Here is a 26,578-nt window from a genome sequence, read left to right on the forward strand (position 1 = left end):
TACTGATCTTTCTTTGCAGGCTATGCACTGTGACCTATGTAGATTGGACTCATGTGACATATGTATACAGGTGTGTGATTAATTGCTGTCTCTTCACCTTGCCCACAGCATCGTCGGGGGACACGGAGGGAGACATAAGCACAGACGGAGCGGAGGGACCGAGCACCAGTGCCAGCGTTGACATCGTGGCTGGCACATTGAGTGGTACTGAGGCGGAGGAGAGTGAGGCCGAGGACCTGTCCACTGGCACGACAGAATATGAAGCCTACGGGTCCGAGGATGATCTCTCCGAGTGGGCGGAGGCTGCACCAGCAGCTGACAGCGGCACAACATCGCACCCCGCCCCCTCCATTGCCATCAGCCGCCTCCCACTTGCTCGTGTCCCTTCCCAGCGTGCCCGGTCACCACATGTCCCTTTCCTGCCAGGCACCGCACCCCCTGCCCCTGTCTCCACTGCTGCCACCAATGCCGAGTCTGTGGACATCCAGCGGCAGTTGCAGGTTGGTCAGGCTGCGATCCTTAATGTCCTCCATGGCCACAGCCAAGTGCTGCACAACATGGAGGCATACTTGGAGGGCATTTTTTCATCGCAGGCTGACCAGCGCCAGTTGCTGAGGTCCATAGACTCGACACTGACTGCAGTAGTGGGTCTCCTGCAGCTCTACGTCCCACCCCATACCCCTACCCCATCCACACTTCCCACTCCCATGCCTGTCCCACGTACACCCAGACGTCAGCATGCACCCACCACAACAGACACAGGCACCACACCAGTAGGGAAGGTCATACGCACACCTCCTGGCACGCATACACAGGGTGAAGTAGGCACACCCACTGGGTCGGGGGGCAAACGTAAGTCATGCAGCCAGAGTGGGAGTCCGCATTCCACCCAATCCACTCCCTCCAAATCCCCTCCCCTCAGCTCTCCTGGCCACATATCCGGCAAGGACTCCTTCATGGCCGCTCTGTCTCTGAGCCCCACTGTGACACCACCCCGCAAGCGGTCAAGGGAGTCCTCGGTCAGGGTGGATGAGTCCCCCCCCTGTCCACACCCTCCCCCAGTGGCGCTGCGACCCATCCCTCCACCCCCCCTCCTGGGGGCCTGTGGTTCCTTCGGGTGCAGGGGAGACGCTGGAGGACCTTGCTAAGGTGTGCAGCGACATCCTGGCCTCCGCCTTTGGCCCTGCCCCACCCCCTGTGGTGGAGTCCTCGATCCCTGCACCCACGACGCCTACCCTTCGCCCTCATGTCCCTGCGGTGCCTGGTCCTTCCCCCCCACATGATGCCCTCCCCACTGTGGAAGACGAAGGGGTCTGATTGTGCAGGCAAGCTAGGGGACACGCGTCCCACTGTGTCCCCCATCCAGCTGTGACTCATGTACTGCCCTATGGGCTTTGTAAATATTGAACTTTATCCACACACACTTTATTTGGAAATGCTGAATAAAGCCTTTTTTTTCCTTAGACCACTACTGCTTTTGTGGTATTGCTGTTGGTGGGGCTGCTACATGATTTTGGGTGGTGATCATGTGTTGGGTGTGTGGGAAATGTAGTAGTGTGCTGGTCATAGGGGGTACCCTGGTATCTGTGTGCCATCACAAGGTGTTAGCTAGGTTTCTCTGTTCATGTAAGCAGTTCCTGCATGGTGAAATTGTCCCAAGGTGTGTTCCTTCCTCTGTGTACCCGGACATCTTCCCTGCAGGGTGTTCCCAATATGTTGCGCTGAGCTGTCTACATTAGCTGGGTGTGTGATGGACCCCTTCAACTTTGGCCATGCATGCAGAGCGATGTCTCCACCTGCATCATTCGTGGCATCCTTGGTGATCACTGTACTTGTGTATGTAGTCTGTTGACATGACTTCATAAAGACATGTTCCCTTTTAGGCTGTAGGCATGTGTGTACTCCCAGCCTCGCACACATGTGTTACATGTACTGCAGGGTCTTTGTGCACCTGACTGACAATTGTGGCAATTGGATCTGTGGGTACTCCACCCTTTTTTTTCCATGGGCACGGATGGGGGCCTCTGCACCCACCCCTCCTGTGTCTGGGCACTGCCGGGAGGACTCTGCACCCACCCCTCCTGTCTCTGGGCACTGCTGGGAGGACTCTGCACACACCCCTCCTGTGTCTGGGCACTGCTGGGAGGACTCTGCACCCACCCCTCCTGTGTCTGGGCACTGCTGGGAGGACTCTGCACCCACCCCTCCTGTCTCTGGGCACTGCTGGGAGTGATAGGCACCCACCCCTCTTGTGTCTAGGCACTGCTGTGAGGACTCTGCACACACCCCTCCTGTCTCTGGGCACTGCTGGGAGGACTCTGCACCCACCCCTCCTGCGTCTGGGCACTGCTGGGAGGACTCTGCACACACCCCTCCTGTGTCTGGGCACTGCTGGGAGGACTCTGCACACACCCCTCCTGCGTCTGGGCACTGCTGGGAGGACTCTGCACCCCTCCTCCTGCGTCTGGGCACTGCTGGGAGGACTCTGCACACACCCCTCCTGTGTCTGGGCACTGCTGTGAGGACTCTGCACACACCCCTCCTGTCTCTGGGCACTGCTGGGTGGACTCTGCACCCACCCCTCCTGTCTCTGGGCACTGCTGTGAGTGATAGGCACCTACCCCTCCTGTCTCTGGGCACTGCTGGGAGGACTCTGCACACACCCCTCCTGTCTCTGGGCACTGCTGGGAGGACTCTGCACCCACCCCTCCTGTCTCTGGGCACTGCTGTGAGTGATAGGCACCCACCCCTCCTGTCTCTGGGCACTGCTGGGAGGACTCTGCACACACCCCTCCTGTCTCTTGGCACTGCTGGGAGGACTCTGCACACACCCCTCCTGTCTCTGGGCACTGCTGGGAGGACTCTGCACACACCCCTCCTGTCTCTGGGCACTGCTGTGAGTGATAGGCACCCACCCCTCCTGTCTCTGGGCACTGCTGTGAGTGATAGGCACCCACCCCTCCTGTCTCTGGGCACTGCTGGGAGGACTCTGCACACACCCCTCCTGTCTCTTGGCACTGCTGGGAGGACTCTGCACACACCCCTCCTGTCTCTGGGCACTGCTGGGAGGACTCTGCACACACCCCTCCTGTCTCTGGGCACTGCTGTGAGTGATAGGCACCCACCCCTCCTGTCTCTGGGCACTGCTGGGAGGACTCTGCACACACCCCTCCTGTCTCTGGGCACTGCTGTGAGTTATAGGCACCCACCCCTCCTGTGTCTGGGCACTGCTGGGAGGACTCTGCACACACCCCTCCTGTCTCTGGGCACTGCTGTGAGGACTCTGCACACACCCCTCCTGTCTCTGGGCACTGCTGGGAGGACTCTGCACACACCCCTCCTGTCTCTGGGCACTGCTGGGAGGACTCTGCACCCACCCCTCCTGCGTCTGGGCACTGCTGGGAGGACTCTGCATACACCCCTCCTGTGTCTGGGCACTGCTGGGAGGACTCTGCACACACCCCTCCTGCATCTGGGCACTGCTGGGAGGACTCTGTGCACACCCCTCCTGCGTCTGGGCACTGCTGGGAGGACTCTGCACCCACCCCTCCTGCGTCTGGGCACTGCTGGGAGGACTCTGCACACACCCCTCCTGTGTCTGGGCACTGCTGTGAGGACTCTGCACACACCCCTCCTGTCTCTGGGCACTGCTGGGAGGACTCTGCACCCACCCCTCCTGTCTCTGGGCACTGCTGTGAGGACTCTGCACACACCCCTCCTGTCTCTGGGCACTGCTGGGAGGACTCTGCACCCCCCTCCTGTTTCACGATATGTACGCTTAGAACATACATGGGTGTGGGTTCACTCCATGCATACGAGGTGGGGGTACGTGTCGTACATACACGGTTGGGGTGGGGGTACGCTCCATACGTCCGCGGGTGAGGGTACGGGTCGTACTTACACTGTTGGGGTGGGGGTACGCTCCATACGTCCGCGGGTGAGGGTACGGGTCGTACTTACACTGTTGGGGTGGGGGTACGCTCCATGCATACGCGGGTAGGGGTACGTGTCGTACATACACGGTTGGGGTGGGGGTACACTCCATACGTCCGTGGGTGAGGGTAGGGGTCGTACTTACACTGTTGGGGTGGGGGTACGCTCCATACGTCCGTGGGTGAGGGTACGGGTCGTACTTACACTGTTGGGGTGGGGGTACGCTCCATACGTCCGCGGGTGAGGGTACGGGTCGTACTTACACTGTTGGTGTGGGGGTACGCTCCATACATCCGCAGGTGAGGGTACGGGTCGTACTTACACTGTTGGGGTGGGGGTACGCTCCATACGTCTGCGGGTGAGGGTACGGGTCGTACTTACACTGTTGGGGTGGGGGTACACTCCATACGTCCGCGGGTGAGGGTACGGGTCGTACTTACACTGTTGGGGTGGGGGTACGCTCCATGCATACGGGGGTGGGGGTACGGTCCGTACATATGCGTCCCCACGCTATGTGATGCTTGTGCGGGCTGTACCCAGGCCTTTGCCACGTGGGTACAGCCGTCCCGCCATTGTTGGGATGACGTAGGTATGGGCGGGGTACGACTCGTTCCCACGCTCTTAAGGCGTGGGTACGGGACGTACCTGTATTGTTGTGTTGCCGGTTCGCGTCGTCAAGCACTTCCGTTGTGGCGGATGCTGGCTTTGCTGGACACGCCCCCACCCCCTCATAGTGACCAGGGCCTGGGGGTCAGGTATGTCCAGGGCATGTATGATTTGTGACTTGGGTGGGGGTTTTGTGTCCTGCCCCTGCCCCCCCCTTTGCCCCTGGGTGTTGTTCTGACCTTCTGCGGCGTCTGCATCCGAACCTGTAGAGGAGGTCGACTACTATGAGGGCCGGGATGACACGTAGGTTCGGGTCCATGTCTGTCCGTCGCGTACAGGTACTCCTTGTTCACGTCGTCCTGATTTCCCGGCAGTTTTTGGCAGCCGGAAAATATTCACCGTGCGGGATGACGTCGGTGCGAATCGTGATTCCTGGTTCGTGAATGGCAGGCTGCGTGCGTCCCAACGTCACGTCGGCGCTTTCCCGGATCACATTTGTATGTTATTTTTTCGTCGGTCGGGGTTTTGTACGATTCGTATGGAAATAGTGTTTCCATGCGAATCGTAATTCCATGTTTGTATATTTTGACGACCGGGTACGCGTCGGACGGAGAATATGCTCCGTCCGACGGTTCGTACCCGGTTTTTACCGGATCGTGATCTGCACCAAAGTCATGGTTGCACTTTGAATCTCTATACATGTGGTTATTTGAATTTAAACCCACATAAGATTGGTTTAGTGCACATTTAAATACAATGAAAAAGCATTGTTTAATTGCTTCATTATTATGTGTAAATATCAACCTGGGATACTGCTGCAAATACCATGTACTCTTCTAATTATGACATAAGACAAAAGATATCTGTGAGAATATTTTATAAATACAGCTATGTATTTTAAATATATTCGTAATTACTTATTTATAGAACTTTGTCAGTTTCTGTTGAATGAAAATAGTTATTGCATGCTGTCGTCTGCGAAATCAGTAAAATAGAAAGAATCATATAATTCCTACTTATGAGAAAAACATCAATAACAGTTGATCTGCTATAAAGTAACAGAGATGTCATTTTTTTTAAAAAAAGACTAGCAAAAGGTATTTTCAGAACAAGTGATCAGTAATATCTGAAATCAAATCATTCCCATTCCAATACAAAAATCAAATACAAAATATATGTCAACAAGTTAAAATGGATAAAATCATTAACTCATTATTCTAAGAGTTCATTTGATCAAATGCAAGGCCATATAAAGTGCATAAACTGCTAGCTATAAAGGGATTTAGTAGAATAGACATTTAAAAAATAACTGGAGCAGTTGGAACAATCTGCACTCCTGATTTGAAACATTCCATCTCATCAACATTTTACATCTCACATGAAATCACAATGTATATGTACTCATTTTATTTAACAATATTAGATAGTCTCTGATTAACACATATTTTGCAAGGCAGGCTAAATGTCTGGTAAGTATAAATTACATCTGTACCTTAATACAGTATCAGTTATAAATTGTGGGATTTTTTTTTTCTAGAATTAATGGGATTAAGTTACAGTTGCTCACAGTTGGGGGTTGTGAAAACGTTATTATAACTGAAGCGATGTCATTGGAAATATTTTTATTGCTCTTCTGGGAATTTATATTCTTTAGTACAAGTTTCAATTTTTGAATACCAAATCAATGCACCAGAGGTGTTAGAATGTGTCTCACTCTATTAGAGATCTATCATGGCAATTCTTCCCAATAACAGGTAACTTTAAAAAAAAATTCTGTAGTTTGTCTGGTGTGAAAAATATTTCTGACAAATACGTAAAGGGTTCTCTGAGTGATACTTCACATTCTATTTTTCTATTTCAGTACCCAATGTAACCAACAATCTAAGTTTGACAGACATCACCATAGATTCAATTTCTTTGAGCTGGCTACCACCGACTGGCAACAAAAGCACCTATTTAGTACAAGTTTTAGGGAATCCAGCATCAAATGTAACAACATTGTATGAAAATGTGTCCATCACAAATTTAATACCTGGCAACCTGTACACCTACAAAGTCTCTGCTGTGGGTGGAAATGGTGTACTTGGAAAAGACAGTGTATTATCGGAATTCACAGGTAAGCGTCTTCTATGTAAACTATGTATATTTTGATAGATGTGCCATTATTAAATGTAATAACACAATTGTGAATGTTTTTAAATGCCAGTGTTAGCTGCCTATATACCTGTAACTGCTGAGGATAATCCAACTTCAACAAGCAGAGACAATGCCATCTCACCTTCTCAAAATAAGTGATACAATAGGTGCTATTTGTCTGCTGCTATGAGGTTTTAAATTTTTGAAATCTATCCTCAAGAAAATTCCCAATTACAATGCTACACCAGAAAGATTGACATGCCACACCAAATTGGAATTTTTTAAGCAAAGTTCTGCTTAGGCTTTGAGTTTAGGCTATTTGAAGTCATTTCACAAGAAAAGATCTTGCGCGTTTGAGAAAGTGACTGATTTCTCAGGTATTCTAAAATAGTGCTTGTAGTGCGCCTGATTATGTACATTAGCTATCGATTTTCTCGAGTAATCAAAAGAATATTGTTTAAGCACGAATAACATTTTCTATATTGAATGTTTTACATGAAGATATGTGATGAAATGCTCAATTGAAAAGCATTTTCTCTGTTTTTATAAATATTAGGCATCATTGAATTATGCACAAAGATATGTTATCTATGCTTCTTCCTGGAAACTTAAGTGATCACAATCATGTCAGGAGTGCATTTACATGCTTTCCCACATGCGGATATATTGCTCTAAGTGAATGACTACAAATGTCTGAGAGTAGGAATATATTGTTAAATTTCAAACACATGAATGCATACACACCTTCCATGCTAGTATATTTGAACTCAGTCAGGTAATCCACATTTGCAAGCCCCTTTACTGAAATGGTCTCCTCACCACTTTTGGAGTTTTTACTCTTAAATTATTTTTTCTCTTGACTGCGTTGAGTTATAAAGATTTACTTTTGGTAAGCTGCTTTCCTCAGCAGAAACGTTTTACAATGAGTTTGTTATTATCATTTACATGAGAATACCTCTTTAGCTGTACAACTGATGAACACAAAGTCATGGTTGCACTTTGAATCTCTACACATGCGGTTATTTGAATTTAAACCCACATAAGATTGGTTTAGTGCACATTTAAATACAATGAAAAAGCATTGTTTACTTGCTTCATTATTATGTGTAAATATCAACCTGGGATACTGCTGCAAATACCATGTATTCTTCTAATTATGACATAAGACAAAAGATATCTGTGAGAATATTTTATAAATACAGCTATGTATTTTAAATATATTCGTAATTACTTATTTATAGTACTTTGTCAGTTTCTGTTGAATGAAAATAGTTATTGCATGCTGTCGTCTGCGACATCAGTAAAAAAGGAAGAATCATATAATTTCTACTTATGAGAAAAACATCAATAACAGTTAATCTGCTATAAAGTAACAGAGCTGTAATTTTTTTAAAAAAGACTAGCAAAAGGTATTTTCAGAACAAGTGATCACAAATATCTGAAATCAAATCATTCCCATTCCGATACAAAAATCAAAATATATGTTAACAAGTTAAGCTGGATAAAATCATTAACTCATTATTCTAAGAGTTCATTTGATCAAATGCAGGGCCATATAAAGTGCATAAACTGCTAGCTAGAAAGGGATTTTGTAGAATAGACATTTAAAAAATAACTGGAGCACTTGGAACAATCTGCACTCCTGATTTGAAACATTCCATCTCATCAACATTTTACATCACACATTAAATCACAATGTATATGTTCTCATTTTATTTAACAATATTAGATAGTCTCTGATTAACACATATTTTGCAAGGCAGGCTAAATGTCTGGTAAGTATAAATTACATCTGTACCTAAATACAGTATCAGTTATAAATTGTGGGATTTGTTTTTCTAGAATTAATGGGATTAAGTTACAGTTGCTCACAGTTGGGGGTTGTGAAAACGTTATTATAACTGAAGAGATGTCATTGGAAATATTTTTATTGCTCTTCTGGGAATTTATATTCTTTAGTACAAGTTTCAAGTTTTTGAATACCAAATCAATGCACCAGAGGTGTTAGAAAGTGTCTCACTCTATTAGAGATCTATCATGGCAATTCTTCCCAATGACAGGTAACTTTAAAAAAAAATTCTGTAGTTTGTCTGGTGTGAAAAATATTTCTGACAAATATGTAAAGGGTTCTCTGAGTGATACTTCACATTCTATTTTTCTATTTCAGTACCCAATGTAACCAACAATCTAAGTTTGACAGACATCACCATAGATTCAATTTCTTTGAGCTGGCTTCCACCGACTGGCAACAAAAGCACCTATTTAGTACAAGTTTTAGGGAATCCAGCATCAAATGTAACAACATTGTATGAAAATGTGTCCATCACAAATTTAATACCTGGCAACCTGTACACCTACAAAGTCTCTGCTGTGGGTGGAAATGGTGTACTTGGAAAAGACAGTGTATTATCGGAATTCACAGGTAAGCGTCTTCTATGTAAACTATGTATATTTTGATAGATGTGCCATTATTAAATGTAATAACACAATTGTGAATGTTTTTAAATGCCAGTGTTAGCTGCCTATATACCTGTAACTGCTGAGGATAATCCAACTTCAACAAGCAGAGACAATGCCATCTCACCTTCTCAAAATAAGTGATACAATAGGTGCTATTTGTCTGCTGCTATGAGGTTTTCAATTTTTGAAATCTATCCTCAAGAAAATTCCCAATTACAATGCTACACCAGAAATATTGACATGCCACACCAAATTGGAATTTTTTAAGCAAAGTTCTGCTTAGGCTTTGAGTTTAGGCTATTTGAAGTCATTTCACAAGAAAAGATCTTGCGCGTTTGAGAAAGTGACTGATTTCTCAGGTATTCTAAAATAGTGCTTGTAGTGCGCCTGATTATGTACATTAGCTATCGATTTTCTCGAGTAATCAAAAGAATATTGTTTAAGCACGAATAACATTTTCTATATTGAATGTTTTACATGAAGATATGTGATGAAATGCTCAATTGAAAAGCATTTTCTCTGTTTTTATAAATATTAGGCATCATTGAATTATGCACAAAGTTATGTTATCTATGCTTCTTCCTGGAAACTTAAGTGATCACAATCATGTCAGGAGTGCATTTACATGCTTTCCCACATGCGGATGTATTGCTCTAAGTGAATGACTACAAATGTCTGAGAGTAGGAATATATTGTTAAATTTCAAACACATGAATGCATACACACCTTCCATGCTAGTATATTTGAACTCAGTCAGGTAATCCACATTTGCAAGCCCCTTTACTGAAATGGTCTCCTCACCACTTTTGGAGTTTTTACTCTTAAATTATTTTTTCTCTTGACTGCGTTGAGTTATAAAGATTTACTTTTGGTAAGCTGCTTTCCTCAGCAGAAACGTTTTACAATGAGTTTGTTATTATCATTTTCATGAGAATACCTCTTTAGCTGTAAAATTGATGAACACAAAGTCATGGTTGCACTTTGAATCTCTACACATGCGGTTATTTGAATTTAAACCCACATAAGATTGGTTTAGTGCACATTTAAATACAATGAAAAAGCATTGTTTACTTGCTTCATTATTATGTGTAAATATCAACCTGGGATACTGCTGCAAATACCATGTATTCTTCTAATTATGACATAAGACAAAAGATATCTGTGAGAATATTTTATAAATACAGCTATGTATTTTAAATATATTCGTAATTACTTATTTATAGTACTTTGTCAGTTTCTGTTGAATGAAAATAGTTATTGCATGCTGTCGTCTGCGACATCAGTAAAAAAGGAAGAATCATATAATTTCTACTTATGAGAAAAACATCAATAACAGTTAATCTGCTTTAAAGTAACAGAGCTGTAATTTTTTTAAAAAAGACTAGCAAAAGGTATTTTCAGAACAAGTGATCACAAATATCTGAAATCGAATCATTCCCATTCCGATACAAAAATCAAAATATATGTTAACAAGTTAAACTGGATAAAATCATTAACTCATTATTCTAAGAGTTCATTTGATCAAATGCAAGGCCATATAAAGTGCATAAACTGCTAGCTAGAAAGGGATTTTGTAGAATAGACATTTAAAAAAAAACTGGAGCACTTGAAACAATCTGCACTCCTGATTTGAAACATTCCATCTCATCAACATTTTACATCACACATTAAATCACAATGTATATGTTCTCATTTTATTTAACAATATTAGATAGTCTCTGATTAACACATATTTTGCAAGGCAGGCTAAATGTCTGGTAAGTATAAATTACATCTGTACCTAAATACAGTATCAGTTATAAATTGTGGGATTTGTTTTTCTAGAATTAATGGGATTAAGTTACAGTTGCTCACAGTTGGGGGTTGTGAAAACGTTATTATAACTGAAGAGATGTCATTGGAAATATTTTTATTGCTCTTCTGGGAATTTATATTCTTTAGTACAAGTTTCAAGTTTTTGAATACCAAATCAATGCACCAGAGGTGTTAGAAAGTGTCTCACTCTATTAGAGATCTATCATGGCAATTCTTCCCAATGACAGGTAACTTTAAAAAAAAATTCTGTAGTTTGTCTGGTGTGAAAAATATTTCTGACAAATATGTAAAGGGTTCTCTGAGTGATACTTCACATTCTATTTTTCATTTCAGTAACCAATGTAACCAACAATCTAAGTTTGACAGACATCACCATAGATTCAATTTCTTTGAGCTGGCTACCACCGACTGGCAACAAAAGCACCTATTTAGTACAAGTTTTAGGGAATCCAGCATCAAATGTAACAACATTGTATGAAAATGTGTCCATCACAAATGTAATACCTGGCAACCTGTACACCTTCAAAGTCTCTGCTGTGGGTGGAAATGGTGTACTTGGAAAAGACAGTGTTTTATCGGAATTCACAGGTAAGCGTCTTCTATGTAAACTATGTATATTTTGATAGATGTGCCATTATTAAATGTAATAACACAATTGTGAATATTTTTAAATGCCAGTGTTAGCTGCCTATATACCTGTAACTGCTGAGGATAATCCAACTTCAACAAGCAGAGACAATGCCATCTCACCTTCTCAAAATAAGTGATACAATAGGTGCTATTTGTCTGCTGCTATGAGGTTTTCAATTTTTGAAATCTATCCTCAAGAAAATTCCTAATTAAAATGCTACACCAGAAAGATTGACATGCCACACCAAATTGTAATTTTTTAAGCAAAGTTCTGCTTAGGCTTTGAGTTTAAGCTATTTGAAGTCATTTCACAAGAAAAGATCTTGCGTGTTTGAGAAAGTGACTAATTTCTCAGGTATTCTAAAATTGTCCTTGTAGTGTGCCTGATTATGTATATTAGCAATCGATTTTCTGGAGTAATCAAAAGAATATTGTTTAAGCACGAATAACATTTTCTATATTGAATGTTTTACATGAAGATATGTGATGAAATGCTCAATTGAAAAGCATTTTCTCTGTTTTCATAAATATTAGGCATCATTGAATTATGCATAAAGATATGTTATCTATGCTTCTTCCTGGCAACTTAAGTGATCACAATCATGTCAGGAGTGCATTTACATGCTTTCCCAACATGCGAATCTATTGCTCTAAGTGAATGACTACAAATGTCTGAGAGTAGGAATATATTGTTAAATTTCAAACACATGAATGCATACACACCGTCCATGCTAGTATATTTGAACTCAGTCAGGTAATCCACATAAGCAAGCCCCTTTACTGAAATGGTCTCCTCACCACTTTTGGAGTTTCTACTTTTAAATTATTTTTTCTGCTGACTGTGTTGAGTTATAGAGATTTATTTTTGGTAAGCTGCTTTCCTCAGCAGAAACGTTTTACAATGAGTTTGTTATTATCATTTTCATGAGAATACCTCTTTGGCTGTAAAATTGATGAACACAAAGTCATGGTTGCACTTTGAATCTCTATACATGTGGTTATTTGAATTTAAACCCACATAAGATTGGTTTAGTGCACATTTAAATACAATGAAAAAGCATTGTTTAATTGCTTCATTATTATGTGTATATATCAACCTGGGATACTGCTGCAAATACCATGTACTCTTCTAATTATGACATAAGACAAAAGATATCTGTGAGAATATTTTATAAATACAGCTATGTATTTTAAATATATTCGTAATTACTTATTTATAGAACTTTGTCAGTTTCTGTTGAATGAAAATAGTTATTGCATGCTGTCGTCTGCGAAATCAGTAAAATAGGAAGAATCATATAATTCCTACTTATGAGAAAAACATCAATAACAGTTAATCTGCTATAAAGTAACAGAGATGTCGATTAAAAAAAAAAAGACTAGCAAAAGGTATTTTCAGAACAAGTGATCAGTAATATCTGAAATCAAATCATTCCCATTCCAATACAAAAATCAAATACAAAATATATGTCAACAAGTTAAAATGGATAAAATCATTAACTCATTATTCTAAGAGTTCATTTGATCAAATGCAAGGCCATATAAAGTGCATAAACTGCTAGCTATAAAGGGATTTAGTAGAATAGACATTTAAAAAATAACTGGAGCAGTTGGAACAATCTGCACTCCTGATTTGAAACATTCCATCTCATCAACATTTTACATCACACATGAAATCACAATGTATATGTACTCATTTTATTTAACAATATTAGATAGTCTCTGATTAACACATATTTTGCAAGGCAGGCTAAATGTCTGGTAAGTATAAATTACACCTGTACCTAAATACACTATCAGTTATAAATTGTGGGATTTTTTTTCTAGAATTAATGGGATTCAGTTATAGTTGCTCACAGTTGGGGGTTGTGAAAACGTTATTATAACTGAAGAGATGTCATTGGAAATATTCTCATTGCTCTTCTGGGAATTTATATTCTTGAGTACAAGTTTCAATTTTGAATACCAAATCAATGCAAAGGAGGTGTTAGAAAGTGTCTCACTCTATTAGAGATCTATCATGGCAATTCTTCCCAATGACAGGTAACTTTAAAAAAAAAATTCTGTCGTTTGTCTGGTGTGAAAAATATTTCTGACAAATATGTAAAGCGTTCTCTGAGTGATACTTCACATTCTATTTTTCTATTTCAGTACCCAATGTAACCAACAATCTAAGTTTGACAGACATCACCATAGATTCAATTTCTTTGAGCTGGCTACCACCGACTGGCAACAAAAGCACCTATTTAGTACAAGTTTTAGGGAATCCAGCATCAAATGTAACAACATTGTATGAAAATGTGTCCATCACAAATTTAATACCTGGCAACCTGTACACCTTCAAAGTCTCTGCTGTGGGTGGAAATGGTGTACTTGGAAAAGACAGTGTGTTATCGGAATTCACAGGTAAGCGTCTTCTATGTAAACTATGTATATTTTGATAGATGTGCCATTATTAAATGTAATAACACAATTGTGAATGTTTATAAATGCCAGTGTTAGCTGCCTATATACCTGTAACTGCTGAGGATAATCCAACTTCAACAAGCAGAGACAATGCCATCTCACCTTCTCAAAATAAGTGATACAATAGGTGCTATTTGTCTGCTGCTATGAGGTTTTCAATTTTTGAAATCTATCCTCAAGAAAATTCCTAATTAAAATGCTACACCAGAAAGATTGACATGCCACAGCAAATTGTAATTTTTTAAACAAAGTTCTGCTTAGGCTTTGAGTTTAAGCTATTTGAAGTCATTTCACAAGAAAATATCTTGCGTGTTTGAGAAAGTGACTAATTTCTCAGGTATTCTAAAATTGTCCTTGTAGTGTGCCTGATTATGTACATTAGCAATCGATTTTCTGGAGTAATCAAAAGAATATTGTTTAAGCACGAATAACATTTTCTATATTGAATGTTTTACATGAAGATATGTGATGAAATGCTCAATTGAAAAGCATTTTCTCTGTTTTCATAAATATTAGGCATCATTGAATTATGCACAAAGATATGTTATCTATGCTTCTTCCTGGCAACTTAAGTGATCACAATCATGTCAGGAGTGCATTTACATGCTTTCCCAACATGCGAATCTATTGCTCTAAGTGAATGACTACAAATGTCTGAGAGTAGGAATATATTGTTAAATTTCAAACACATGAATGCATACACACCGTCCATGCTAGTATATTTGAACTCAGTCAGGTAATCCACATAAGCAAGCCCCTTTACTGAAATGGTCTCCTCACCACTTTTGGAGTTTCTACTTTTAAATTATTTTTTCTGCTGACTGTGTTGAGTTATAGAGATTTATTTTTGGTAAGCTGCTTTCCTCAGCAGAAACATTTTACAATGAGTTTGTTATTATCATTTTCATGAGAATACCTCTTTGGCTGTAAAATTGATGAACACAAAGTCATGGTTGCACTTTGAATCTCTATACATGTGGTTATTTGAATTTAAACCCACATAAGATTGGTTTAGTGCACATTTAAATACAATGAAAAAGCATTGTTTAATTGCTTCATTATTATGTGTAAATATCAACCTGGGATACTGCTGCAAATACCATGTACTCTTCTAATTATGACTTAAGACAAAAGATATCTGTGAGAATATTTTATAAATACAGCTATGTATTTTAAATATATTCGTAATTACTTATTTATAGAACTTTGTCAGTTTCTGTTGAATGAAAATAGTTATTGCATGCTGTCGTCTGCGAAATCAGTAAAATAGGAAGAATCATATAATTCCTACTTATGAGAAAAACATCAATAACAGTTAATCTGCTATAAAGTAACAGAGATGTCATTTAAAAAAAAAGACTAGCAAAAGGTATTTTCAGAACAAGTGATCAGTAATAACTGAAATCAAATCATTCCCATTCCAATACAAAAATCAAATACAAAATATATGTCAACAAGTTAAAATGGATAAAATCATTAACTCATTATTCTAAGAGTTCATTTGATCAAATGCAAGGCCATATAAAGTGCATAAACTGCTAGCTATAAAGGGATTTAGTAGAATAGACATTTAAAAAATAACTGGAGCAGTTGGAACAATCTGCACTCCTGATTTGAAACATTCCATCTCATCAACATTTTACATCACACATGAAATCACAATGTATATGTACTCATTTTATTTAACAATATTAGATAGTCTCTGATTAACACATATTTTGCAAGGCAGGCTAAATGTCTGGTAAGTATAAATTACATCTGTACCTAAATACAGTATCAGTTATAAATTGTGGGATTTTTTTTCTAGAATTAATGGGATTAAGTTACAGTTGCTCATAGTTGGGGGTTGTGAAAACGTTATTATAACTGAAGAGATGTCATTGGAAATATTTTTATAGCTCTTCTGGGAATTTATATTCTTTAGTACAAGTTTCAATTTTTGAATACCAAATCAATGCACCAGAGGTGTTAGAATGTGTCTCACTCTATTAGAGATCTATCATGGCAATTCTTCCCAATGATAGGTAACATTAAAAAAAAAATTCTGTCGTTTGTCTGGTGTGAAAAATATTTCTGACAAATATGTAAAGGGTTCTCTGAGTGATACTTCACATTCTATTTTTCTATTTCAGTACCCAATGTAACCAACAATCTAAGTTTGACAGACATCACCATAGATTCAATTTCTTTGAGCTGGCTACCACCGACTAGCAACAAAAGCACCTATTTAGTACAAGTTTTAGGGAATCCAGCATCAAATGTAACAACATTGTATGAAAATGTGTCCATCACAAATTTAATACCTGGCAACCTGTACACCTACAAAGTCTCTGCTGTGGGTGGAAATGGTGTGCTTGGAAAAGACAGTGTATTATCTGAATTCACAGGTAAGCGTCTTCTATGTAAACTATGTATATTTTGATAGATGTGCCATTATTAAATGTAATAACACAATTGTGAATGTTTTTAAATGCCAGTGTTAGCTGCCTATATACGTGTAACTGCTGAGGATAATCCAACTTCAACAAGCAGAGACAATGCCATCTCACCTTCTCAAAATAAGTGATACAATAGGTGCTATTTGTCTGCTGCTATGAGGTTTTCGATTTTTGAAATCTATCCTCAAGAAAATTCCCAATTAAAATGCTACACCAGAAAGATTGACATGCCACACCAAATTGGAATGTTTTAAGCAAAGTTCTGCTTAGGCTTTGAGTTTAAGCTATTTGAAGTCATTTCACAAGAAAAGATCTTGCGTGTTTGAGAAAGTGACTAATTTCTCAGGTATTCTAAAATAGTCCTTGTAGTGTGCCTGATTAAGTACATTAGCAATCGATTTTCTGGAGTACTTAAAAGAATATTGTTTAAGCACAAATAAAATTTTCTATATTGAATGTTTTACATGAAGATATGTGATGAAATGCTGAATTGAAAAGCATTTTCTCTGCTTTTATAAATATTAGGCATCATTGAATTATGCACAAAGATATGTTATCTTTGCTTCTTCCTGGAAACTTAATTGATCACAATCATGTCAGGAGTGGATTTACATGCTTTCCCAACATGCGAATCTATTGCTCTAAGTGAATGACTACAAATGTCAGAGAGTAGGAATATATTGTTACATTTCAAACACATGAATGCATACACACCTTCCATGCTAGTATATTTGAACTCAGTCGGTAATCCACATAAGCAAGCCCCTTTACTGAAATGGTCTCCTCACCACTTTTGGAGTTTTTACTTTTAAATTATTTTTTCTGTTGACTGTGTTGAGTTATAAAGGTTTATTTTTGGTAAGCTGCTTTCCTCAGCAGAAACGTTTTACAATGAGTTTGTTATTATCATTTTCATGAGAATACCTCTTTAGCTGTAAAATTGATGAACACAAAGTCGTGGTTGCACTTTGAATCTCTATACATGTGGTTATTTGAATTTAAACCCACATAAGATTGGTTTAGTGCACATTTAAATACAATGAAAAAGCATTGTTTAATTGCTTCATTATTATGTGTAAATATCAACCTGGGATACTGCTGCAAATACCATGTACTCTTCTAATTTTTACATAAGACAAAAGATATCTGTGAGAATATTTTATAAATACAGCTATGTATTTTATATATATTCGTAATTACTTATTTATAGTACTTTGTCAGTTTCTGTTGAATGAAAATAGTTATTGCATTCTGTCGTCTGCAAAATCAGTAAAAAGGAAAAATCATATAATTCCTACTTATGAGAAAAACATCAATAACAGTTAATCTGCTATAAAGTAACAGAGCTGTCATTTTTTTAAAAAAAGACTAGCAAAAGATATTTTCAGAATAAGTGATCACAAATATCTGAAATCAAATCATTCCCATTCCGATACAAAAATCAAAATATATGTCAACAAGTTAAACTGGATAAAATCATTAACTCATTATTCTAAGAGTTCATTTGATCAAATGCAAGGCCATATAAAGTGCATAAACTGCTAGCTATAAAGGGATTTAGTAGAATAGACATTTAAAAAATAACTGGAGCAGGTGGAACAATCTGCACTCCTGATTTGAAACATTCCATCTCATCAACATTTTACATCACAAATGAAATCACAATGTATATGTACTCATTTTATTTAACAATATCAGATAGTCTCTGATTAACACATATTTTGCAAGGCAGGCTAAATGTCTGGTAAGTATAAATTACATCTGTACCTAAATACAGTATCAGTTATCAATTGTGGGATTTTTTTTCTAGAATTAATGGGATTAAGTTACAGTTGCTCACAGTTGGGGGTTGTGAAAACGTTATTATAACTGAAGAGATGTCATTGGAAATATTTTTATTGCTCTTCTGGGAATTTATATTCTTTAGTACAAGTTTCAAGTTTTTGAATACCAAATCAATGCACCAGAGGTGTTAGAAAGTGTCTCACTCTATTAGAGATCTATCATGGCAATTCTTCCCAATGACAGGTAACTTTAAAAAAAAATTCTGTAGTTTGTCTGGTGTGAAAAATATTTCTGACAAATATGTAAAGGGTTCTCTGAGTGATACTTCACATTCTATTTTTCATTTCAGTAACCAATGTAACCAACAATCTAAGTTTGACAGACATCACCATAGATTCAATTTCTTTGAGCTGGCTACCACCGACTGGCAACAAAAGCACCTATTTAGTACAAGTTTTAGGGAATCCAGCATCAAATGTAACAACATTGTATGAAAATGTGTCCATCACAAATGTAATACCTGGCAACCTGTACACCTTCAAAGTCTCTGCTGTGGGTGGAAATGGTGTACTTGGAAAAGACAGTGTATTATCGGAATTCACAGGTAAGCGTCTTCTATGTAAACTATGTATATTTTGATAGATGTGCCATTATTAAATGTAATAACACAATTGTGAATATTTTTAAATGCCAGTGTTAGCTGCCTATATACCTGTAACTGCTGAGGATAATCCAACTTCAACAAGCAGAGACAATGCCATCTCACCTTCTCAAAATAAGTGATACAATAGGTGCTATTTGTCTGCTGCTATGAGGTTTTCAATTTTTGAAATCTATCCTCAAGAAAATTCCTAATTAAAATGCTACACCAGAAAGATTGACATGCCACACCAAATTGTAATTTTTTAAGCAAAGTTCTGCTTAGGCTTTGAGTTTAAGCTATTTGAAGTCATTTCACAAGAAAAGATCTTGCGTGTTTGAGAAAGTGACTAATTTCTCAGGTATTCTAAAATTGTCCTTGTAGTGTGCCTGATTATGTATATTAGCAATCGATTTTCTGGAGTAATCAAAAGAATATTGTTTAAGCACGAATAACATTTTCTATATTGAATGTTTTACATGAAGATATGTGATGAAATGCTCAATTGAAAAGCATTTTCTCTGTTTTCATAAATATTAGGCATCATTGAATTATGCATAAAGATATGTTATCTATGCTTCTTCCTGGCAACTTAAGTGATCACAATCATGTCAGGAGTGCATTTACATGCTTTCCCAACATGCGAATCTATTGCTCTAAGTGAATGACTACAAATGTCTGAGAGTAGGAATATATTGTTAAATTTCAAACACATGAATGCATACACACCGTCCATGCTAGTATATTTGAACTCAGTCAGGTAATCCACATAAGCAAGCCCCTTTACTGAAATGGTCTCCTCACCACTTTTGGAGTTTCTACTTTTAAATTATTTTTTCTGCTGACTGTGTTGAGTTATAGAGATTTATTTTTGGTAAGCTGCTTTCCTCAGCAGAAACGTTTTACAATGAGTTTGTTATTATCATTTTCATGAGAATACCTCTTTGGCTGTAAAATTGATGAACACAAAGTCATGGTTGCACTTTGAATCTCTATACATGTGGTTATTTGAATTTAAACCCACATAAGATTGGTTTAGTGCACATTTAAATACAATGAAAAAGCATTGTTTAATTGCTTCATTATTATGTGTATATATCAACCTGGGATACTGCTGCAAATACCATGTACTCTTCTAATTATGACATAAGACAAAAGATATCTGTGAGAATATTTTATAAATACAGCTATGTATTTTAAATATATTCGTAATTACTTATTTATAGAACTTTGTCAGTTTCTGTTGAATGAAAATAGTTATTGCATGCTGTCGTCTGCGAAATCAGTAAAATAGGAAGAATCATATAATTCCTACTTATGAGAAAAACATCAATAACAGTTAATCTGCTATAAAGTAACAGAGATGTCGATTAAAAAAAAAAAGACTAGCAAAAGGTATTTTCAGAACAAGTGATCAGTAATATCTGAAATCAAATCATTCCCATTCCAATACAAAAATCAAATACAAAATATATGTCAACAAGTTAAAATGGATAAAATCATTAACTCATTATTCTAAGAGTTCATTTGATCAAATGCAAGGCCATATAAAGTGCATAAACTGCTAGCTATAAAGGGATTTAGTAGAATAGACATTTAAAAAATAACTGGAGCAGTTGGAACAATCTGCACTCCTGATTTGAAACATTCCATCTCATCAACATTTTACATCACACATGAAATCACAATGTATATGTACTCATTTTATTTAACAATATTAGATAGTCTCTGATTAACACATATTTTGCAAGGCAGGCTAAATGTCTGGTAAGTATAAATTACACCTGTACCTAAATACACTATCAGTTATAAATTGTGGGATTTTTTTTCTAGAATTAATGGGATTCAGTTATAGTTGCTCACAGTTGGGGGTTGTGAAAACGTTATTATAACTGAAGAGATGTCATTGGAAATATTCTCATTGCTCTTCTGGGAATTTATATTCTTGAGTACAAGTTTCAATTTTGAATACCAAATCAATGCAAAGGAGGTGTTAGAAAGTGTCTCACTCTATTAGAGATCTATCATGGCAATTCTTCCCAATGACAGGTAACTTTAAAAAAAAAATTCTGTCGTTTGTCTGGTGTGAAAAATATTTCTGACAAATATGTAAAGCGTTCTCTGAGTGATACTTCACATTCTATTTTTCTATTTCAGTACCCAATGTAACCAACAATCTAAGTTTGACAGACATCACCATAGATTCAATTTCTTTGAGCTGGCTACCACCGACTGGCAACAAAAGCACCTATTTAGTACAAGTTTTAGGGAATCCAGCATCAAATGTAACAACATTGTATGAAAATGTGTCCATCAAAAATTTAATACCTGGCAACCTGTACACCTTCAAAGTCTCTGCTGTGGGTGGAAATGGTGTACTTGGAAAAGACAGTGTGTTATCGGAATTCACAGGTAAGCGTCTTCTATGTAAACTATGTATATTTTGATAGATGTGCCATTATTAAATGTAATAACACAATTGTGAATGTTTATAAATGCCAGTGTTAGCTGCCTATATACCTGTAACTGCTGAGGATAATCCAACTTCAACAAACAGAGACAATGCCATCTCACCTTCTCAAAATAAGTGATACAATAGGTGCTATTTGTCTGCTGCTATGAGGTTTTCAATTTTTGAAATCTATCCTCAAGAAAATTCCTAATTAAAATGCTACACCAGAAAGATTGACATGCCACAGCAAATTGTAATTTTTTAAACAAAGTTCTGCTTAGGCTTTGAGTTTAAGCTATTTGAAGTCATTTCACAAGAAAATATCTTGCGTGTTTGAGAAAGTGACTAATTTCTCAGGTATTCTAAAATTGTCCTTGTAGTGTGCCTGATTATGTACATTAGCAATCGATTTTCTGGAGTAATCAAAAGAATATTGTTTAAGCACGAATAACATTTTCTATATTGAATGTTTTACATGAAGATATGTGATGAAATGCTCAATTGAAAAGCATTTTCTCTGTTTTCATAAATATTAGGCATCATTGAATTATGCACAAAGATATGTTATCTATGCTTCTTCCTGGCAACTTAAGTGATCACAATCATGTCAGGAGTGCATTTACATGCTTTCCCAACATGCGAATCTATTGCTCTAAGTGAATGACTACAAATGTCTGAGAGTAGGAATATATTGTTAAATTTCAAACACATGAATGCATACACACCGTCCATGCTAGTATATTTGAACTCAGTCAGGTAATCCACATAAGCAAGCCCCTTTACTGAAATGGTCTCCTCACCACTTTTGGAGTTTCTACTTTTAAATTATTTTTTCTGCTGACTGTGTTGAGTTATAGAGATTTATTTTTGGTAAGCTGCTTTCCTCAGCAGAAACATTTTACAATGAGTTTGTTATTATCATTTTCATGAGAATACCTCTTTGGCTGTAAAATTGATGAACACAAAGTCATGGTTGCACTTTGAATCTCTATACATGTGGTTATTTGAATTTAAACCCACATAAGATTGGTTTAGTGCACATTTAAATACAATGAAAAAGCATTGTTTAATTGCTTCATTATTATGTGTAAATATCAACCTGGGATACTGCTGCAAATACCATGTACTCTTCTAATTATGACTTAAGACAAAAGATATCTGTGAGAATATTTTATAAATACAGCTATGTATTTTAAATATATTCGTAATTACTTATTTATAGAACTTTGTCAGTTTCTGTTGAATGAAAATAGTTATTGCATGCTGTCGTCTGCGAAATCAGTAAAATAGGAAGAATCATATAATTCCTACTTATGAGAAAAACATCAATAACAGTTAATCTGCTATAAAGTAACAGAGATGTCATTTAAAAAAAAAAGACTAGCAAAAGGTATTTTCAGAACAAGTGATCAGTAATATCTGAAATCAAATCATTCCCATTCCAATACAAAAATCAAATACAAAATATATGTCAACAAGTTAAAATGGATAAAATCATTAACTCATTATTCTAAGAGTTCATTTGATCAAATGCAAGGCCATATAAAGTGCATAAACTGCTAGCTATAAAGGGATTTAGTAGAATAGACATTTAAAAAATAACTGGAGCAGTTGGAACAATCTGCACTCCTGATTTGAAACATTCCATCTCATCAACATTTTACATCACACATGAAATCACAATGTATATGTACTCATTTTATTTAACAATATTAGATAGTCTCTGATTAACACATATTTTGCAAGGCAGGCTAAATGTCTGGTAAGTATAAATTACATCTGTACCTAAATACAGTATCAGTTATAAATTGTGGGATTTTTTTTCTAGAATTAATGGGATTAAGTTACAGTTGCTCATAGTTGGGGGTTGTGAAAATGTTATTATAACTGAAGAGATGTCATTGGAAATATTTTTATAGCTCTTCTGGGAATTTATATTCTTTAGTACAAGTTTCAATTTTTGAATACCAAATCAATGCACCAGAGGTGTTAGAATGTGTCTCACTCTATTAGAGATCTATCATGGCAATTCTTCCCAATGATAGGTAACATTAAAAAAAAAATTCTGTCGTTTATCTGGTGTGAAAAATATTTCTGACAAATATGTAAAGGGTTCTCTGAGTGATACTTCACATTCTATTTTTCTATTTCAGTACCCAATGTAACCAACAATCTAAGTTTGACAGACATCACCATAGATTCAATTTCTTTGAGCTGGCTACCACCGACTAGCAACAAAAGCACCTATTTAGTACAAGTTTTAGGGAATCCAGCATCAAATGTAACAACATTGTATGAAAATGTGTCCATCACAAATTTAATACCTGGCAACCTGTACACCTACAAAGTCTCTGCTGTGGGTGGAAATGGTGTGCTTGGAAAAGACAGTGTATTATCTGAATTCACAGGTAAGCGTCTTCTATGTAAACTATGTATATTTTGATAGATGTGCCATTATTCAATGTAATAACACAATTGTGAATGTTTTTAAATGCCAGTGTTAGCTGCCTATATACGTGTAACTGCTGAGGATAATCCAACTTCAACAAGCAGAGACAATGCCATCTCACCTTCTCAAAATAAGTGATACAATAGGTGCTATTTGTCTGCTGCTATGAGGTTTTCGATTTTTGAAATCTATCCTCAAGAAAATTCCCAATTAAAATGCTACACCAGAAAGATTGACATGCCACACCAAATTGGAATGTTTTAAGCAAAGTTCTGCTTAGGCTTTGAGTTTAAGCTATTTGAAGTCATTTCACAAGAAAAGATCTTGCGTGTTTGAGAAAGTGACTAATTTCTCAGGTATTCTAAAATAGTCCTTGTAGTGTGCCTGATTAAGTACATTAGCAATCGATTTTCTGGAGTACTTAAAAGAATATTGTTTAAGCACAAATAAAATTTTCTATATTGAATGTTTTACATGAAGATATGTGATGAAATGCTGAATTGAAAAGCATTTTCTCTGCTTTTATAAATATTAGGCATCATTGAATTATGCACAAAGATATGTTATCTTTGCTTCTTCCTGGAAACTTAATTGATCACAATCATGTCAGGAGTGGATTTACATGCTTTCCCAACATGCGAATCTATTGCTCTAAGTGAATGACTACAAATGTCAGAGAGTAGGAATATATTGTTACATTTCAAACACATGAATGCATACACACCTTCCATGCTAGTATATTTGAACTCAGTCGGTAATCCACATAAGCAAGCCCCTTTACTGAAATGGTCTCCTCACCACTTTTGGAGTTTTTACTTTTAAATTATTTTTTCTGTTGACTGTGTTGAGTTATAAAGGTTTATTTTTGGTAAGCTGCTTTCCTCAGCAGAAACGTTTTACAATGAGTTTGTTATTATCATTTTCATGAGAATACCTCTTTAGCTGTAAAATTGATGAACACAAAGTCGTGGTTGCACTTTGAATCTCTATACATGTGGTTATTTGAATTTAAACCCACATAAGATTGGTTTAGTGCACATTTAAATACAATGAAAAAGCATTGTTTAATTGCTTCATTATTATGTGTAAATATCAACCTGGGATACTGCTGCAAATACCATGTACTCTTCTAATTTTTACATAAGACAAAAGATATCTGTGAGAATATTTTATAAATACAGCTATGTATTTTATATATATTCGTAATTACTTATTTATAGTACTTTGTCAGTTTCTGTTGAATGAAAATAGTTATTGCATTCTGTCGTCTGCAAAATCAGTAAAAAGGAAAAATCATATAATTCCTACTTATGAGAAAAACATCAATAACAGTTAATCTGCTATAAAGTAACAGAGCTGTCATTTTTTTAAAAAAAGACTAGCAAAAGATATTTTCAGAATAAGTGATCACAAATATCTGAAATCAAATCATTCCCATTCCGATACAAAAATCAAAATATATGTCAACAAGTTAAACTGGATAAAATCATTAACTCATTATTCTAAGAGTTCATTTGATCAAATGCAAGGCCATATAAAGTGCATAAACTGCTAGCTATAAAGGGATTTAGTAGAATAGACATTTAAAAAATAACTGGAGCAGGTGGAACAATCTGCACTCCTGATTTGAAACATTCCATCTCATCAACATTTTACATCACAAATGAAATCACAATGTATATGTACTCATTTTATTTAACAATATCAGATAGTCTCTGATTAACACATATTTTGCAAGGCAGGCTAAATGTCTGGTAAGTATAAATTACATCTGTACCTAAATACAGTATCAGTTATCAATTGTGGGATTTTTTTTCTAGAATTAATGGGATTAAATTACAGTTGCTCACAGTTGGGGGTTGTGAAAACGTTATTATAACTGAAGAGATGTCATTGGAAATATTTTTATTGCTCTTCTCGGAATTTATATTCTTTAGTACAAGTTTCAATTTTGAATACCAAATCAATGCAGCAGAGGTGTTAGAAAGTGTTTCACTCTATTAGAGATCTATCATGGCAATTCTTCCCAATGCCAGGTAACTTTTAATTTTTTTTCTGTAGTTTGTCTGGTGTGAAAAATATTTCTGACAAATATGTAAAGGGTTCTCTGAGTGATACTTCACATTCTATTTTCTATTTCAGTACCCAATGTAACCAACAATCTAAGTTTGACGAACATCACCATAGATTCAATTTCTTTGAGCTGGCTACCACCGACTGGCAACAAAAGCACTTATTTAGTACAAGTTTTAGGGAATCCAGCATCAAATGTTACAACGTTGTATGAAAATGTGTCAATCACAAATTTAATACCTGGCAACCTGTACACCTTCAAAGTCTCTGCTGTGGGTGGAAATGGTGTACTTGGAAAAGACAGTGGTGCAGATCACGATCCGGTAAAAACCGGGTACGATCCGTCGGACGGAGCATATTCTCCGTCCGACGCGTACCCGGTCGAAAAAATATGCAAACATGGAATTACGATTCGCACGGAAATACCATTTCCGTAAGAATCGTACAAAACCCCGACCGACGAAAATAAACATACAAATGTGATCCGGGAAAGCGCCGACGTGACGTCGGGACGCACGCAGCCTGCCATTCACGAACTAGGAATTACGATTCGCACCGCCGTCATCCCGCACGGTGAATATTTTCCAGCAGCCAAAAACTGCCTGGAAATCAGGACGACGCGAACAAGGAGTACCTGCACGCGACGGACAGACATGGACCCGAACCTACGTGTCATCCCGGCCCTCATAGCAGTC

At 37.7% G+C, this 26,578-nt stretch overlaps 1 protein-coding gene across 1 annotated transcript in view; it reads left to right on the top strand.

Moving 5' to 3' along the window:
• The window catches only part of LOC146788603 (receptor-type tyrosine-protein phosphatase H-like), a 184,265-nt gene extending 162,765 nt beyond the window's left edge, over window positions 1-21,500 (top strand). Inside the window, exons 6-8 of the mRNA XM_085633175.1 lie at window positions 11,284-11,538; window positions 21,067-21,321; window positions 21,412-21,500. Of these exons, the coding sequence (XP_085489301.1) occupies window positions 11,284-11,538; window positions 21,067-21,321; window positions 21,412-21,500 (599 nt within the window). The remainder of the gene's footprint in view (window positions 1-11,283; window positions 11,539-21,066; window positions 21,322-21,411) is intronic.
• Window positions 21,501-26,578: the final 5,078 nt, after the last annotated feature.

The sequence above is a fragment of the Triturus cristatus genome, chromosome 11, assembly GCF_964204655.1.
Source record: "Triturus cristatus chromosome 11, aTriCri1.1, whole genome shotgun sequence".
Classification (NCBI taxonomy): domain Eukaryota; kingdom Metazoa; phylum Chordata; class Amphibia; order Caudata; family Salamandridae; genus Triturus; species Triturus cristatus.